Raw genomic sequence first — 15,000 nt, forward strand, 5'->3', positions numbered from 1 at the left:
CAACACATCAGCAAGTTTGGAATTCAGTATTTATTCACATGAAATTTGAATATAGCTTGAATAGATATTCACATGAAATTTAGACCAGCACTGGTATTAACAACAACAAAAATAGCACTCCAATCCATAAAAAAGTTATTTGCAATAAAGGGGAACAATTATGAAATGGTTGATGAAATGGTTGAATACTGATTTCCCCCACTGTAAAAACATCTTCAGTTATTATTATTATTATGATGATGATGATGTTTATGCTTGTTTTGATTATGACTATTATGATTATTATGATTATTATGATTATCACCATTATTATGCTTATGGTTATGATTCTGATTCTGATTATTATTATTGTGATTATTAGAGTGTGCTTCCATCACACATGTTTGATACCATAGCTCAGACAGTGAGATGTCTGCTTCCAACAGCCTCCCCTGGTTCATGTGGAGGGTTAGGGTTAGGTGCTTCTCTGGTGTTGAGCAGATGAATGTTAGGTATGACCGATGCAGCTTCAAAGTCTCCACAGGAACATCAATCACTACTGACATCACTACTGACATCCACGCTAATCTGCTTATCTTGTCTGAACCAGTCCAGCTCCACTGGTTTGGTCACTCAAGGTAAGGCTGTGTGTGTGTGTGTGTGTGTGTGTGTGTGTGTGTGTGTGTGTGTGTCTGTGTGTGTGTGTGTGTGTGTGTGTCAGAGTACACAGTTCTTTGTTTTTAAACACACCTGAGTTATAGGGGTTAGTGTGTCACAAATACCAATGTCTGCCATGGTGGAGATGCAGAGTTCAGAACAGGAGACATGCTGTGCTTGTGTGTGTGGGAACCATACTTTAGTCCACTATCTTACTACGTACGTACATGTAGCTGACGCAATGAGTTTATCTTGTGATAAATGCTGCCCTCTCTCAGCCCGGAAAAACGTATTTACAGTTGAATGAATCTCACCTCACCTGTTGATAACACTTGATTGATTGTAAAATTGACAGTATCCAAAAGGCTTCTTCCATTGATACTGGTCTAAGGACGCAAAAGACCAGAATCTTTGGTTTAGGCCGGCATGCCCCAACTCCTGTGTGTCCTTGACACACAGTCTAAGGGTGTGTTCTCACTAGAACATTTTCTTCACTTGGAATCGGAGTTTAAGATAAAATTTGCTTTGCTCTGCGTCGTTTGGAGCTGTGAGAACGCGCATTCGAAGTCGCTCCCGCAGCAAACAACCGACGGATGCTCCGCTTGAAAAGGGTGGTTTCGCTCCGGTTAGAAACGACGCATCCATCACTTTGCTTCGCTTCGCTTTTGGTGAGAACGCTGCTCGAGGCAGTCCATAGGAAAACAACAGTGCATGCGTGTTGATCTGGATAAGAGCGGGACGAACGGGCAATTTTCTATTTTTCTGACCAATCAACTACCACGTCTGTTGCTTCGATTGCGTATGTGCCTTCGTTTACATGAAGGGCTGTGAGAACGCAAATCAGAGAAATTATTTATGCAACAATGTTGCGAACTCATCCACTTGCTCCGGTTCTCGATTCGGACTTTCATGTGAGAACATGACCTAAGACCTCAATTTGTTTACTATGTGTTTCTTTGAACTTTGAACTTGGTTATGTTGTGTTGACAGGCTATTCTCATTCTTCCTATTTGCTTCAATGTAATATTGTGCTGAATCAGCATGACACACTCCAGGGCCCAGTTGTTTTAATCTTTTAATCTGGATCAGAATGATCCCGATTCTTTTTTGCTCTCCAGGATCAGAGCTGTCTGGTTGGTTTTGAGTCATATAGGGGAAATCAGCCCCAGTACATTCTGGACTAAGTGAGTAGCAATATCTTTTTCCTAGCCTGAGTAAGTGAACTGAATCTTGTTTAAATCATTGTGTTATTGGTAGTTTGTGTTGCTAGTAGGAGCTGTTTTTGTGTTGAGGCTGTGTGGCCTGCAAGCTAGTTTCTAGTTTCTATTTGTGTTTGAAGGCTAATTGCTGTCAATTTGCACTGGGAGGAGTTTCAACTCTTCTCCAGCTATTTATGCCTGGTCAGCAGTGACATAGTCAAATCCATTCTCGACTAAGTGAGTACACCTGTCCGGTGGTTAAGTGAGTACACATGTCCGGTGGTTAAGTGACCGTTAGGTGGGAGAGGCTGCAAGCCCGCTAGCCTTCAGCAATTATGAATCTCCTAAATATCCAGACGGTCAGAGAGCGACAGCCTCTGCGACACACAGGCTACGTTCACACTGCAGTGAAATGTGACCTAAATCCGATTTTTTTGCCGACACGCGACTCAGATCTGATTTATGCATGACCGTGGGAACAGCGCAAGTCACATGAAATCTGACTTTTTTTAATCTGACCTGGGTCGCGTTCAGAGGTGGTATTACATCGGATACATATCTGATATTTAGCAACGCGCCCCCGTCTGAACTGTCAAGTCGCGTTTAATGCGAGTTTTACGTCACTCTAGTAGGGTTGCCAGATGGGATTGACAATTTACAGCCTAACCAGCCCATAACCGCTAAATCCAGTAGCCCATTCGGCGGTAACCGAACCCTGCACTCTAGACGCAATTGCTCATATTGTAGCGAACGGAAATCTTCTAGTGTAACTCGCCCCATGCGGGAGTCGAACCCCGACCTCCCACATAACCGACGGCCGCGCTAACCATTAGACCAAGAGAGTTAACTCCCTTGGAGGAGCTGTTAACGGGGCCTCATAGAGGATCGTTACACTATCCTCACCGTTCGGGAGAGCGTGCCCTCACGCTTCACTATGTCAAGTCCCTCACGTGGACACGCCTCTCCGATGGCCTTCCTTCCATCCCACTTCTGACACCAGTGTAGCGAACGGAGACTTCTAGTGTAACTCGCCCCATGCGGGAGTCGAACCCCGACCTCCCGCATAACTGACGGCCGCGCTAACCATTAGACCAAGAGAGTTAACTCCCTTGGAGGAGCTGTTAACGGGGCCTCATACAGGATCGTTACAATATTATATCTTGCTCATATCTTTACCGGCTTCCGCTGCACAAAAACTTGAAAATGAAACTTTTTTATTTTTATTTTTATTTATTTTTTTACTACTCGATCTTTTCAGTTTGTAAAGCGTCTTTGAGTGTTTAGAAAAGCGCTATATAAGTCTAATGTATTATTATTATTATTATTATTATTATTATTATCCATGGTTCTGCGCATGTCTGTTCAGGGCCGTGGAATGTTCACACTAGTCAATGTAGGTCAAATATACGTCACATTTTAAAAGTCATGTGAACTGCCAAACCAAAAAATCGGATCTGTGCAAAAATTCGGAATTGAGCATCAAGACCTGCCGTGTGAACGTAGCCTAGTATAGACGGCTGACAATAAGACAAGAGTCTGTCAGTGGGAGTCCATCGAGGAAGGCCAAAATACTTAGTATTATTTCTTCCATTTGATTGTTTTCTTGTTAGGTTTGTCTTCCTCTACAACGTCACCAGAGAAGCAGCTCAACTCTTGGTCCAGTCACCTGCTTTGACTACTGCAACGCACTCCTGACCGGGCTCCCCGCCTCCTGACCAGGCTCCCCGCCTCCTCCTGACCGGGCTCCCCGCCTCCTCCTGACCGGGCTCCCCACCCCGCCTCCCCGCCTCCGCCATCAGACATCCGCAGCTCATCCAGAATGCTGCTGCCCATCTGGTGTTCAACCTCCCCAAGTGTTCTCATGTCACCCCCCTCCTTCGCACTCTTCAATGGCTCCCGATAGCAGCTCGCATCAGATTCAAGACCCTGGTGCTCGCCTACCGGGCGGCAAAAGGGACAGCCCCTGCCTACCTGCAGGCAACGATCACCCTCCAAACACCTGCCCGTTCACTCCGCTCCTCCACCTCTGCTGGCCGACTGGCCCCACCACCTCGCCAACGCGGCAGTCACGCTGCCCGGTCACGTCTCACTACATTGGCTCCCCGCTGGTGGAACGAGCTGGTGGAACGAGCTCCCCGCTGGTGGAAGGAGCTGGTGGGAGGAGCTCCCCACGGCTGTCAGAATTGCAGAATCACTCCGTCGGAGACTGAAGACCCATCTCTACATGCTACACCTGTAACTGCTCCTCCTGAGACATCTACACTTGTAACTGCTCCTCCTGAGACATCTACTACCCCCCCCCCCCCTGCACTGTCTCCAGAGACATCTGCTTCCCCCCCAATACTGTATCTCCTGAGACATCTACTACCCCCTTGTACTGTTTCCCCAGTGTCTATTAAAACAAAAACAAAATAATTACGTCTTCTAGCACGACGACTGCCAATGGCCTCTGGCCTGAGCATAGATTACTTTTCCTGCTACGACTGGTGAATAGATGATTCACTTACTTAGTCAAATGTATAGATTGTAAGTCGCTTTGGAATAAGGCGTCTGTTAAATGCCAAAAATATTAATGTAATCAGCCAGCTCGATCTGATCCTGGATAGCAAAAGTTAGCAATAGTTATCAGACTTCATATATTGCAGAGTACCATAAACTTCACGATTTCATGCAACTCTTGCACAGCAAAAGCATATTGTGATTCTGGTCTGTAGCCTAACATTATCATGTCTGTCTGGAGTCTATTAAGAACATTATCATGTCTGTCTGGAGTCTATTAAGAACAACGTCTGGTGTCTATTAGCAACATTATCATGTCTGTTTGGAGTCTATTAGCAACATTATCATGTCTGTTTGGAGTCTATTAAGAACATTATCAAGTCTGTCTGGAGTCTATTAAGAACAACGTCTGGAGTCTATTAGCAACATTATCATGTCTGTCTGGAGTCTATTAGCAACATTATCATGTCTGTCTGGAGGCTATTAAGAACATTATCATGTCTGTCTGGAGTCTATTAAGAACATTATCATGTCTGTCTGGAGTCTATTAAGAACAACGTCTGGAGTCTAGAACATCCATTAGCTAGTTCTCCTTTTCACCTCAGGGATGTGAAAATAGATTCCACACATTTCTGCACCTCCTCCTCCCCCTCCTTTTCTTCCTCCCTCTCCAGTAAGTGGCTCATACACACAGATAAAAAGATTGCTCATACAATAATGATAAAGGAGGTTATGTCTCAGGCTAAAATTATTTATTGTCATAACTTAAAAATTCAACACAAACCTTCTAAGAGAACTAATGGAAGCTGCGAGAGGTACTGACCAAGTGTGTCCAGCTAAACTCAACATGTTACACATAAACTGGCTCTTTTAAATTAAATGCAAATCTGGGACGTGGTTCTACATAGAGGCTCCTCCCATTGTAAGAGAATATTGTTTGACAAAATAATACATCCCCCAATTTCAAATAAGTTCATGCCTCTCAAAAATTCTCTTGTATTATTGTGACATTTTGTCTGAATACAAATGAATTTCCTTTGCTTATGTTCAATCGTTCACGTTGCTTATTATCTTAAACATGTAGCTCCATCAGCAACTCTGGGTATCACTGGTAATCTTAGATCAACATACTTTAACATGTTTTAAATTCAACCAAAATAATCTCAAAGATGCCTCACTTAACATGTCAAATTCAATCAACCAAAATGTGGAGTGTAAAACTTGTTACATTCACTCTTCAAAAAAACACAATTAGCAGGACAGTTGTCATTCACATGCGTTAACTCTTTAGCTTGAGGGATCAAACCAATTCAATAACTTGTCAAAGAAGACCTTTTGTCAAACCAAAAGTGTTGACATTCATTTATAAATAAAGGCAGGAAAGCAGTTAATTGACAGACACAAAGTGTTGTTCTTTGAAAAATAAAATACAGAAAAAACACAACAACATTTTCACATTTTATACTGGGACACATAAGAGCCACTTCTAACCCTTCACCATAAGTAAAGTCTCTGTAGATGATAGTGTGACGACACCAAAACAAACAATAACAAACAACAAGATTCAACCATCTTCTAAAGTACCTTCAACTGTATTGAAATAATGAAAAATGTTAAGTTAAACTCAGCAATATGCTATACTGTAAAACACTTGCAATGAAATACATCTGTGTCTATGTGGAAAATTACCAACTCCTATTATGCTACTATTTTCTGAACTATAACAGTACTATAACTATAACAGTAAACAAAACATCTAAAACGATAAATGCAACCAATCATAGTGCTTAATCAAAATCCCAAATAGTGATCCAAATATTTGAGAAGATATCACATAGCTAACTGTAGGTGTGTCAAAAGTGCCAATGGCTTTGAATTAATCTATACATCTACAGTATGGCTATTGTTCAACTGGGCCAAACCGGGTTTGCCAGAACCAGTCTCTACCGTGTTAGAACAGCGTTGGCCTCAGACGGCAGAATCCCAAATTGAGATATGTGTGTGTAACTTTCACAAACAGTAAATCATGCATTGATGTCAATTTAGTTACGCCTCCAGGTCCAAGGTAGGACTCGGCCCAGTGTGTGTGTGTGTGTGTGTGTGTGTGTGTGTGTATGGGAGGGGGGGAGAGCGAGAACTGGGCCTCAGTTCTGTCTTGGCTGAACACCTTTTTCTTTCATTAAATGTTCCAATCCAGAATGTTCTGCAGTTTGCAGTTAAAAAAAAGACCTGACAGTTGTGCTCTCAGGGTAAGACAATTACGGTAGTCAAAAACCAGAAGGAGCTGAGCACTAAGATGGCTGACACAGCACTGTGTGTTTGCCTTTCAAATACAGCTGACACAGAAACCTGTTTAACTTGTTTCGATACTAAAGTGTGATAACACTGTAGAGACTGATTCAAGATCAGTTCACACAGCCTTATATACTGTATCTGAGATATACTGTATATAAGGTATATGTATATACTGTATCTGTTTGGATCACGAACAGCAACATTCGATTCAGCTCGATTCGATTCAGGGGGCCTGGTGGTGGTGGAAATCGGAAGACAGGCTCATTATGAATACTGTTCCTCAAACCGTTCCATGCATTACAATGAGACCGTCCTCTGATTTCTACCGCCGCTGCTGTAGGACTTGGCAACGAGAGACATGAACCGACAGAGGTAGGTAACGACTTAGTCCCGAACAGACTTGTATATGTGATTTACTTTCTCTACAGTAGTAATTACAGAGTAAGGGACAGGTTTACGAGACGCCAAAAAAATCACTCGCACTCCTTGCGTCGGAACATACTAAAGCCCTCGGAGGAGACTAGGCTAGGCGACACAACGCTTGCTGTAAACCACCGTTGAACACCGTCGTATCTCTGTGTTTTTCCCCGACGTCCGTCCTCTATGCGTATCTACCTAAGCGGCGGCCGCGAACTTCCACAGAGCCTCTCTCTCAAACTCCTCCATGGCCTCCTCCAGCGCGTCCTCGTCTCCCCCATGCCCTCCGTCCTCCGATATGTCCGCCACGTCCTCCAAAAGGTCCGCCACGTCCTCCACGAAATCGCTGAACCTCACCCGGTCGTGAACGAACACTCCGTCTTGGAAGAACCCTGCCGCCAGCTTGCGGACCTTGGCCTTGCTCTGCGGGGCGGCCCCTTCCAGCTTGGTCAGGTAGCCCTCCAGGAGCTCCTCGAATTCCGACAGCTCCACGGGGTAGAGCCCCTCCTTGTTTGCGCAGTCCTCGACGCCGCGACAGGCCACCAGGGGACGAACGTTGTGCCTGAGCTTCTCCTCCTGGTGCTTCCAGAAGTCTACGTGGGGGTCGTTCTGGTGAGGCTGGTGCTGGTGAGGCTGGTGCTGGTGTTGATGGTGGTGGTTGGTGTTCTTGTTGAACGTCTTGGTCTGCCAGGGCCTTTCCCGTTTTCTTTTCTCTCGGTCCATCCTTCGCTCGTCCTTCTTCCTCTCCCACTCGTCCTGGTGGGACGCCTCCCTGTGAGAGCTTGGTTTGGGAGGGTTCCACCCTCTGTTCTGCTGCTTATCTTTGCCGTGTTTCCACTCCTTCCTCTCCTCCTCTCTCTTCCAGTGGTCTTTGGCGTTGTCCTTGCCCTTCTTCCCGTTCCCGTACTTGGCCCCGTTCTCCCACGGCTTCTTCTTGGCCTCTGGGCTCCTCCTCCCCAGTTTCTCCACCTGTAATACAGTAATAATAATAATAATAATATCCCATTTAGCAGACCATATATCCAATATCAGTACAATACAGTGAGTGCATATATATATATATATATGGTCCCAGCGGGAATCGAACCAACAACCTCAGCTTTACCAGCGCCATGCCACCCACCTGTTCAGTGAGCCTCTTCTGCATCTCTGCCAGGCTGTCCCTCACGCCCTTCCTGTGTCCTCCCTCCCTCCCTCCCTCCTTCTTCTTCATCCCCTCCAGCCTCTTCCTGCTCTCCTCCAGGAGGGCCTTCTGCCTCTGGAGCTCCTCCCTCAGTCGGCCTCTGTCCCTGGGGTCCCGTCTCCTCTCAGGACGTTCTGCCGCTGTGCTCTGGTTGTTCTTCCCAGGTTGGCCAGCGGGGAGCGGGGTTGTGCTGGGTGGGGACGTTGCAGGTGTTGGTGCATCCTGGTTGGCTGAGAGGGGGAGGGGGGGAAGGGCGTTTCTGTGAGTTACAGCTGTCATACCAGTGGCTTGTGTTTCATGCATATCATATGGGAAAAGGCCAGAGTCACAACAGGAGACTCAAAGCTCCACTGAAGCCAAACCAAACATTTCCATAGAGCTGGGTCCTCCACCAATGCAGTAGGGTGCAAACATGTGGGCATCCCTAGTCAAAATGCCTTTTACAATTAATATCTAAGAGAAAAGAAGCAAACCTACTTTTTGCAGTTTCAAAATAATAAAACAAGGAAAAAGGCCTTTGGGAAAAGTTTGGGAACCTTGCAGATAGTACTTTGTAACTCTCCTCGGGCAACTATAACAGCTTGCAAACGCTTCCTGAATTTTTCCCCATTCTTCCAACACCTCTAGCTTCTTCGGCCTTCTTGCATGCACGGCATGTTTGAGATCTCTCCACAGATTTTCAATAATATTTAAGTCTGGGGACTGTGATGGCCATTTCAAAACCTTCATCCATCTTTCCTGGAGGTACTTCATGGTTGATTTTGAGGTATGCTTCGGGTCATTGTCTTGCTGGAATACCAAACCTCTCTTCAACTTCAATTTCTCGTCTGACCTTCGAACATTAGCCTCTAGAATGTCTTGATATTTGGTGGAATCCATTCTTCCTTTTATAAGCATGTTGCATATTATCCTGCAAAAGTTCTGGCAACTCTGCCATGTAGGTCTTTGTTGTTTAAGGTACGCTGTACTGTTGTCCTGTGAACAACTAGACCGGTGTCTGCTACTCTTTTTTGCAGCTCTTTTGCAGTGATGTGTGGGTTCTTCTGAGCATTTCTCACCAGATCTCAGGCCATTCTATCTGAAATGTTTCTTGGTCTTCCAGATCTTGCCTTGACTTCAATTGTTCCATTTATTTTCCATTTTCTGATGATGTTTCTGACAGTGGAAATGGGTTTGAAAAAATTAAGAACAAAAACGTTTTTTGTAGTCTTCTCCTTGATGGTGGAAGTGAACTGTCTTCATTCTGACATCCTTGGACAACTGTTTAGACGAACCCATGTTTTTTGTTTGTTTTGTTTTTTAATTTGTTTTTTCAGATTTTATCCCTTTTTCACCCAATTTGGTATCCAATTGAACCCAACCTAGCATCCAATTATCCCCTGCCTATTGCGTAGGATCCGCCGCACGACCCCGTGGCCGGCAGCCCCAGAGGAGATCGCCAGGCAGACTAGCTGACTGGCTCCTCGAGCCCAGCACCGTTATTCCGGCACCCCGGGGGCGCTGTTACGCGACGGATCCTTGTCCGGAAATAGTCCTATACCGCCCTCTGGAGCGGCCGCTCAATATGCCGCTCCCTGTGTGCCTCGGCCATATCCGGATCTGGCGAGACCGGGATTCGATCCCAGTCCCCGGTGGGACTAGTGCTTAGACCGCTACGCCACCGCGGGGCAGGAACCCATGGTTTTTAACACCAGACACAACACCCACCGCAGGCGGATACTTTAGAAGGCATGGAGTTACTTCAGAATATATAGTTCAACCCTGGAATTATATTTACCTGACTCACTGAAGCCCTAACGAGTAAATCACCTTGGTCTGGGCCTTAGTAATCATCTACTCAAAAGGTAACAAAGAATAATCCAAAAGGGTTCCCAAACGTTTGCACAGGGATTAATTGTAACAGACATGTAAACCAGGGGTGCCCAAATGCACCCCACTGTAGCTCCTACTGGGTGTGAAGGCTTCTGCTACCACCCAACATTAACACACCAACACTAACCCTAACTCCATTAGATTCACATAACCAACCAGCCTGGACCACAGTGAGTTAAACCAGACTGGACCACAGTGAGTTAAACCAGCCTGGACCATAGTGAGTTAAACCAACCAGCCTGGACCATAGTGAGTTAAACCAACCAGCCTGGACCACAGTGAGTTAAACCAACCTGGACCATAGTGAGTTAAACCAACCAGCCTGGACCATAGTGAGTTAAACCAGCCTGGACCATAGTGAGTTAAACCAGCCTGGACCACAGTGAGTTAAACCAGCCTGGACGATAGTGAGTTAAACCAGCCTGGACCATAGTGAGTTAAACCAGCCTGGACCATAGTGAGTTAAACCAGCCTGGACCATAGTGAGTTAAACCAGCCTGGACCATAGTGAGTTAAACCAGCCTGGACCACAGTGAGTTAAACCAGCCTGGACCGAGGCTTCCGGTATGATGGCGGAGTGATTAGTCGCACATTTTCAGTCTCTCTCAACTCGGCAAAAATAAACCCTCAGAAATCATATTTCAACAAATATTTTCAAGGTAATATAGAAGATAAATAATAAAGAGGTCGGTTAGATAAAGAAAATCGAGCCAAAAGGTGATTAAAAGTAAGAAAATGGATTCGGGCCCTGACAAGAGTGAGGGAACACGAGGAGAGAAGCAGGGAACGGGTTCAGAGCCAGCTACCCTGAACCAACTTGTTGAATTGCTAGCACCCATAATTAAACAACTGAGTGAGGTTAAAGAAGAAGTTAAAGGGGTAAAACAGGGAATAAGCGATGTGATGGAAGAGCTCGCCAGGTTCCGGAGGGAAATCGACAACAAATTCGAAGGGATAAATGCCGACGTTAAAATACAGAGTGACAACATGGAAGAGGCCCAGGCGTGCATAGCGGAACTGGAGGAATGGCAGACAGAGGCTGAGGATGATGCTAGACGTGACGGTCCAGGCACAACAACTGCAAGAGAAGACAACGGACCTCGAGGGGAGGTCGAGGCGGAACAATATTCGCATCTTTGGCATACCGGAGGGCACGGAGGAGAATTCGACTGGCAAGTTCCTGGAGCACTTTTTATCCACCGAACTCGAGCTACCTAGCGACACCCCACTCCAGATACAGAGAGCACACAGAGCCCTGGCGCAGAAACCACCTCCGAACGCAGCCCCCAGGTCAATGGTGGTAAACTTCCTACAGTTTGAGACGAAGGAGATGGTGCTCAGTCATGCTTGGAGGAAGAAAATACTCGTGGGAGAGAAGAGGGTGTTTTTTGACCATGATTATGCAATTGAAGTGGTCCAGAAGATAAGGGAATACGCGCCATAAAGAAGATATTGAAAGAGGAAAAGATCTGTTTCCAAACCCCGCTGGCGAATCCACTGGGAAAGCGGAATGAAAACGTATGACAGCGCAGAGGCCGTGGCGAGAGACATGACGGGCAGAGGATACGAGGTGGGTCTCCCAGGAGAAGGCACCGCGACTACAGAGAGGGAGAAGACGCGACACCGGGCAGAGTGGCAGCAGACGAGGGGAAACAAGCCGGGGAGGAGCGCAGCGGCTGCCGCCAGGGAGAAGCTGAAGGATTTCCGATGGGGGAAATTAGCCTGATTTGCTGACATGAGCGGGTGTCTTGAAGGGACTGAAGCACAACCAGATGGCCTACAAGGTATGTTTAAAACAGTCAACGGACCTCTAATAAAGTAATTGTAATAGTTGCCGTTTGAGAGAGACTGAACTAACAGAGTTGGACATTACTAGACGGAGTGAAACCCTTTGGAAAGGGAGTGATTTCGGTCCTAGGGAGGGGCCCTTTCTGAGAGGAAGGATACCCCCTCGACCTACCAACGGGACTTGGGGAAAAAGTCATCCCCTTTTTTGGAAGAAGTGTATTTTCTGTTTTATTTCTCATTATTATTTTTTGTTAGGTTTTATTTTACATTATGCAATGTTAAAAGTTACTTGCGTACTTAGTTTACTGCTGTACAGGTCACTTATTAGGGATACTGAAGTAGGACTAGATGGGTACCACTGTTAGACTGGTGTCACTTAATGTTAATGGTTTGAATACCCCCAAGAAGAGAGACAGGGTAATGATGAAACTTAAAACTAAAAGGCTATCACAAGGAAATGGGGTACGGAAGACCTACCTACTCAGGACCAATGGGTAGACACAGTGGGGGAAATCCATGTTATGGAAAGACTGACTCACAGACTACGACTTTTAGGACCACAGATGGACAACAAATGGATGAAGTGGACTCTATGGCAATTGACACAGACTTGAGACATGACAGCAGTAGCTTTTTCTTTTCCTTTTAATGTTTTTCTTTTGGTTGTTTTGGTTTTTGTTGATGTTGAATTGTTGTATTATTGTTCTTATTGTTGAATAAAAAGAAAATTGCAAAAAAAAAAAAACTGGACCATAGTGAGTTAAACCAGACATGTTAGTGCTGTGCAATGGCTCTCCGGGAAGACGACTCACAACACAAGGCTGGATTTTCCTTTAGCGACATTGATGGAATACCCCTAAAGAGTTGTTGTTGTTGTTGTTGTTGTTGTTGTTGGCCCCCTGCCAGAGGATAGTTTTTCATCCTTACTATATTCAGTACTATCTATTATGTGACCATTAATAATGAATGGGAGAAATAGGAGCTTCACAGTGATGAATAATGAACTGATTCAGTTACAGTGAGATCTTTAAATATACTCAAATCCTTATTTTTTTCTCTCCAAATGTTTGGATTTGAAATCAATTAATCTGTCCCATTACTATTGGTGTACTGAAATAGGGGAACTACTGTATGTATAAACTACTACTGTATGTATAAAAAGTATTCTAAAATGTTTTGTACAATGTTTGCGTACATGAATACCATCAAATAAAATCGGAGAATCTCTACTTCAACCTCATTGTAATTGTTTGATTGTTTCAACTCCAAACGTTTGAAAGAAAAAGGAAAAAAATAAAAATAAAATGCTTCTCCGTCCCATTACTTACACAGGGCACTGTACCTAAAAACATATTCACTCGCTTTGGATAAAAGCGTCTGCAAATGTCCATATATTCTCTCTATATATACAGTATATACCATATATTCTATATGACTGTTCTGGTTGTAAAGCTGCTACCTGCGGTGAGCTGGCTGAGCTCCGTCACTCTGGCCCTCAGAGTCTCCAACTCCTCCTTCAGGCCCGGCAGGGAGGACAGCTCTTCTCTCATCCTGCTGTTCTCCACCTCCAGACCTCCTCTCCCTTCCTCAGGGGCCTCTTCTGCTCCCTCCTTTAGGGCCGAGTCTAGCTCTGCTTCCTGGGACTGGCACGGGACAGAGAATAATACAACACAATATATACTATATATATACTACACCACATATATACTACTATATATACACTACACCACATATATACTACTATATATACACTACACCACATATATACTACTATATATACTACACCACACTGAGCAGACACTCGTGTGTCCGAAGCCTCTTATGGTGCTTTTCCACTACAGTGCCAGCCCGGGTCGACCCGGGCTGGCCCGGTTTATTATCCTTTTTCCATTGCCAACCGAGCTGGCCCGAAGCGAGCCGAACCGGGCCGAAAGGTACTTTTTTAGCTACCCTTCAAGAGCAGGAACTACAGGGCCGAAAGGTACTTTTTTGCCAGGCTGCGTGTGACGTGTGACGCTGCACACCGTTGATTGGTCAATGGAAATCACAACACTGGCTCCCCGCTGGTGGAATGAGCTCCCCACGGCCGTCAGAACGGCAGAGTCACTACCCATCTTCCGTCGTAGACTGAAGACCCATCTCTTCAGGTTACATCTTAACTGCTCCTCCTGAGACATCTTCTGACCCTCACCACTACGTCTCCTAAAGACACCCGCTTTCCCCTCTACTGTGTCCCTAAGAACTTCTACTGCCCCCCTTGTACTGTTTCTCAGTTTCTCCAAAAAAAAAAGTTTTAGTAGAAGGCGATAATAGGGAGAAAGTTTTTCCTTCTATCAGTGGCCCCGGGCCCGAGCTAGAGTACTCTTCCTGCAACGAATAGTGGACTGCTGATTCACATGCTTAGTATTCAAATGTATTGATTGTAAGTCGCTTTGGAATAAGGCGTCTGCTAAATGCCAAAAATGGAAATGTAAATGGAAATGGAAATCGTCATCCCATGTTCATAGATTTCATCACTAACCGCCATTTTTAAATACCACAACAGATTTCGCTCTAGGAAAATGTCACTTACTGTTTCTGTAATAGCTTATTAATAAAGATTTGAAAAAATGTGATAACCATCGTATTATCTTAGTTTAATGTCATTTCAATGCATCATAGAACTTTTATTTACAACAAGCATAACAAAAAATCGCTATTATGGCGATGTCCTGTAGAACTGAAAGCGGCAGTTAACAGGCAGGTAACATCCATATGCTGTATATATAAATAATGTCGGTGTCGACCGTGATAGCAGTGTCGTATCGACACCATTTAAATGGTTTCAGATTCCCTGTCCTCTCCCCTATCCGGACACGTTTGAATTGTTATCCTAACCCACGGTAAACCACAGTTATTAACCCGCAAAGGGTGCCTCCGGGCACCGTCTTTGCCCGTGAATAACACCGGCTATGAAGGTGGTAGAAACAAATCCCTACTTCGCTAACTCCACCATCGGTATACGGTCATTTTGAGCCCTGAACCACCGCGCTGACACCCCGAGAAGATATGCTTTTAACCGTAAACTCAATGAACCGGGAGTTCACCCGCTGCTGCAAGCGTATCTATAAC

At 45.1% G+C, this 15,000-nt stretch overlaps 1 protein-coding gene across 1 annotated transcript in view; it reads right to left on the reverse strand.

The window, feature by feature from the left end:
• Positions 1–5,148: 5,148 nt before the first annotated feature.
• The window catches only part of pbxip1a (pre-B-cell leukemia homeobox interacting protein 1a), a 20,016-nt gene continuing 10,164 nt past the window's right edge, over positions 5,149–15,000 (reverse strand). The window contains exons 10-12 of the mRNA XM_080527158.1: positions 13,349–13,532; positions 8,170–8,459; positions 5,149–8,015 (exon numbers count right to left, since the gene is read on the reverse strand). Coding sequence (XP_080383284.1) covers positions 7,245–8,015; positions 8,170–8,459; positions 13,349–13,532 — 1,245 coding nt within the window. The 3' untranslated portion in view covers positions 5,149–7,244. The remainder of the gene's footprint in view (positions 8,016–8,169; positions 8,460–13,348; positions 13,533–15,000) is intronic.

The sequence above is a fragment of the Nansenia antarctica genome (genome assembly GCF_963989245.1).
Source record: "Nansenia antarctica genome assembly, chromosome: 3".
NCBI lineage: Eukaryota > Metazoa > Chordata > Actinopteri > Argentiniformes > Microstomatidae > Nansenia > Nansenia antarctica.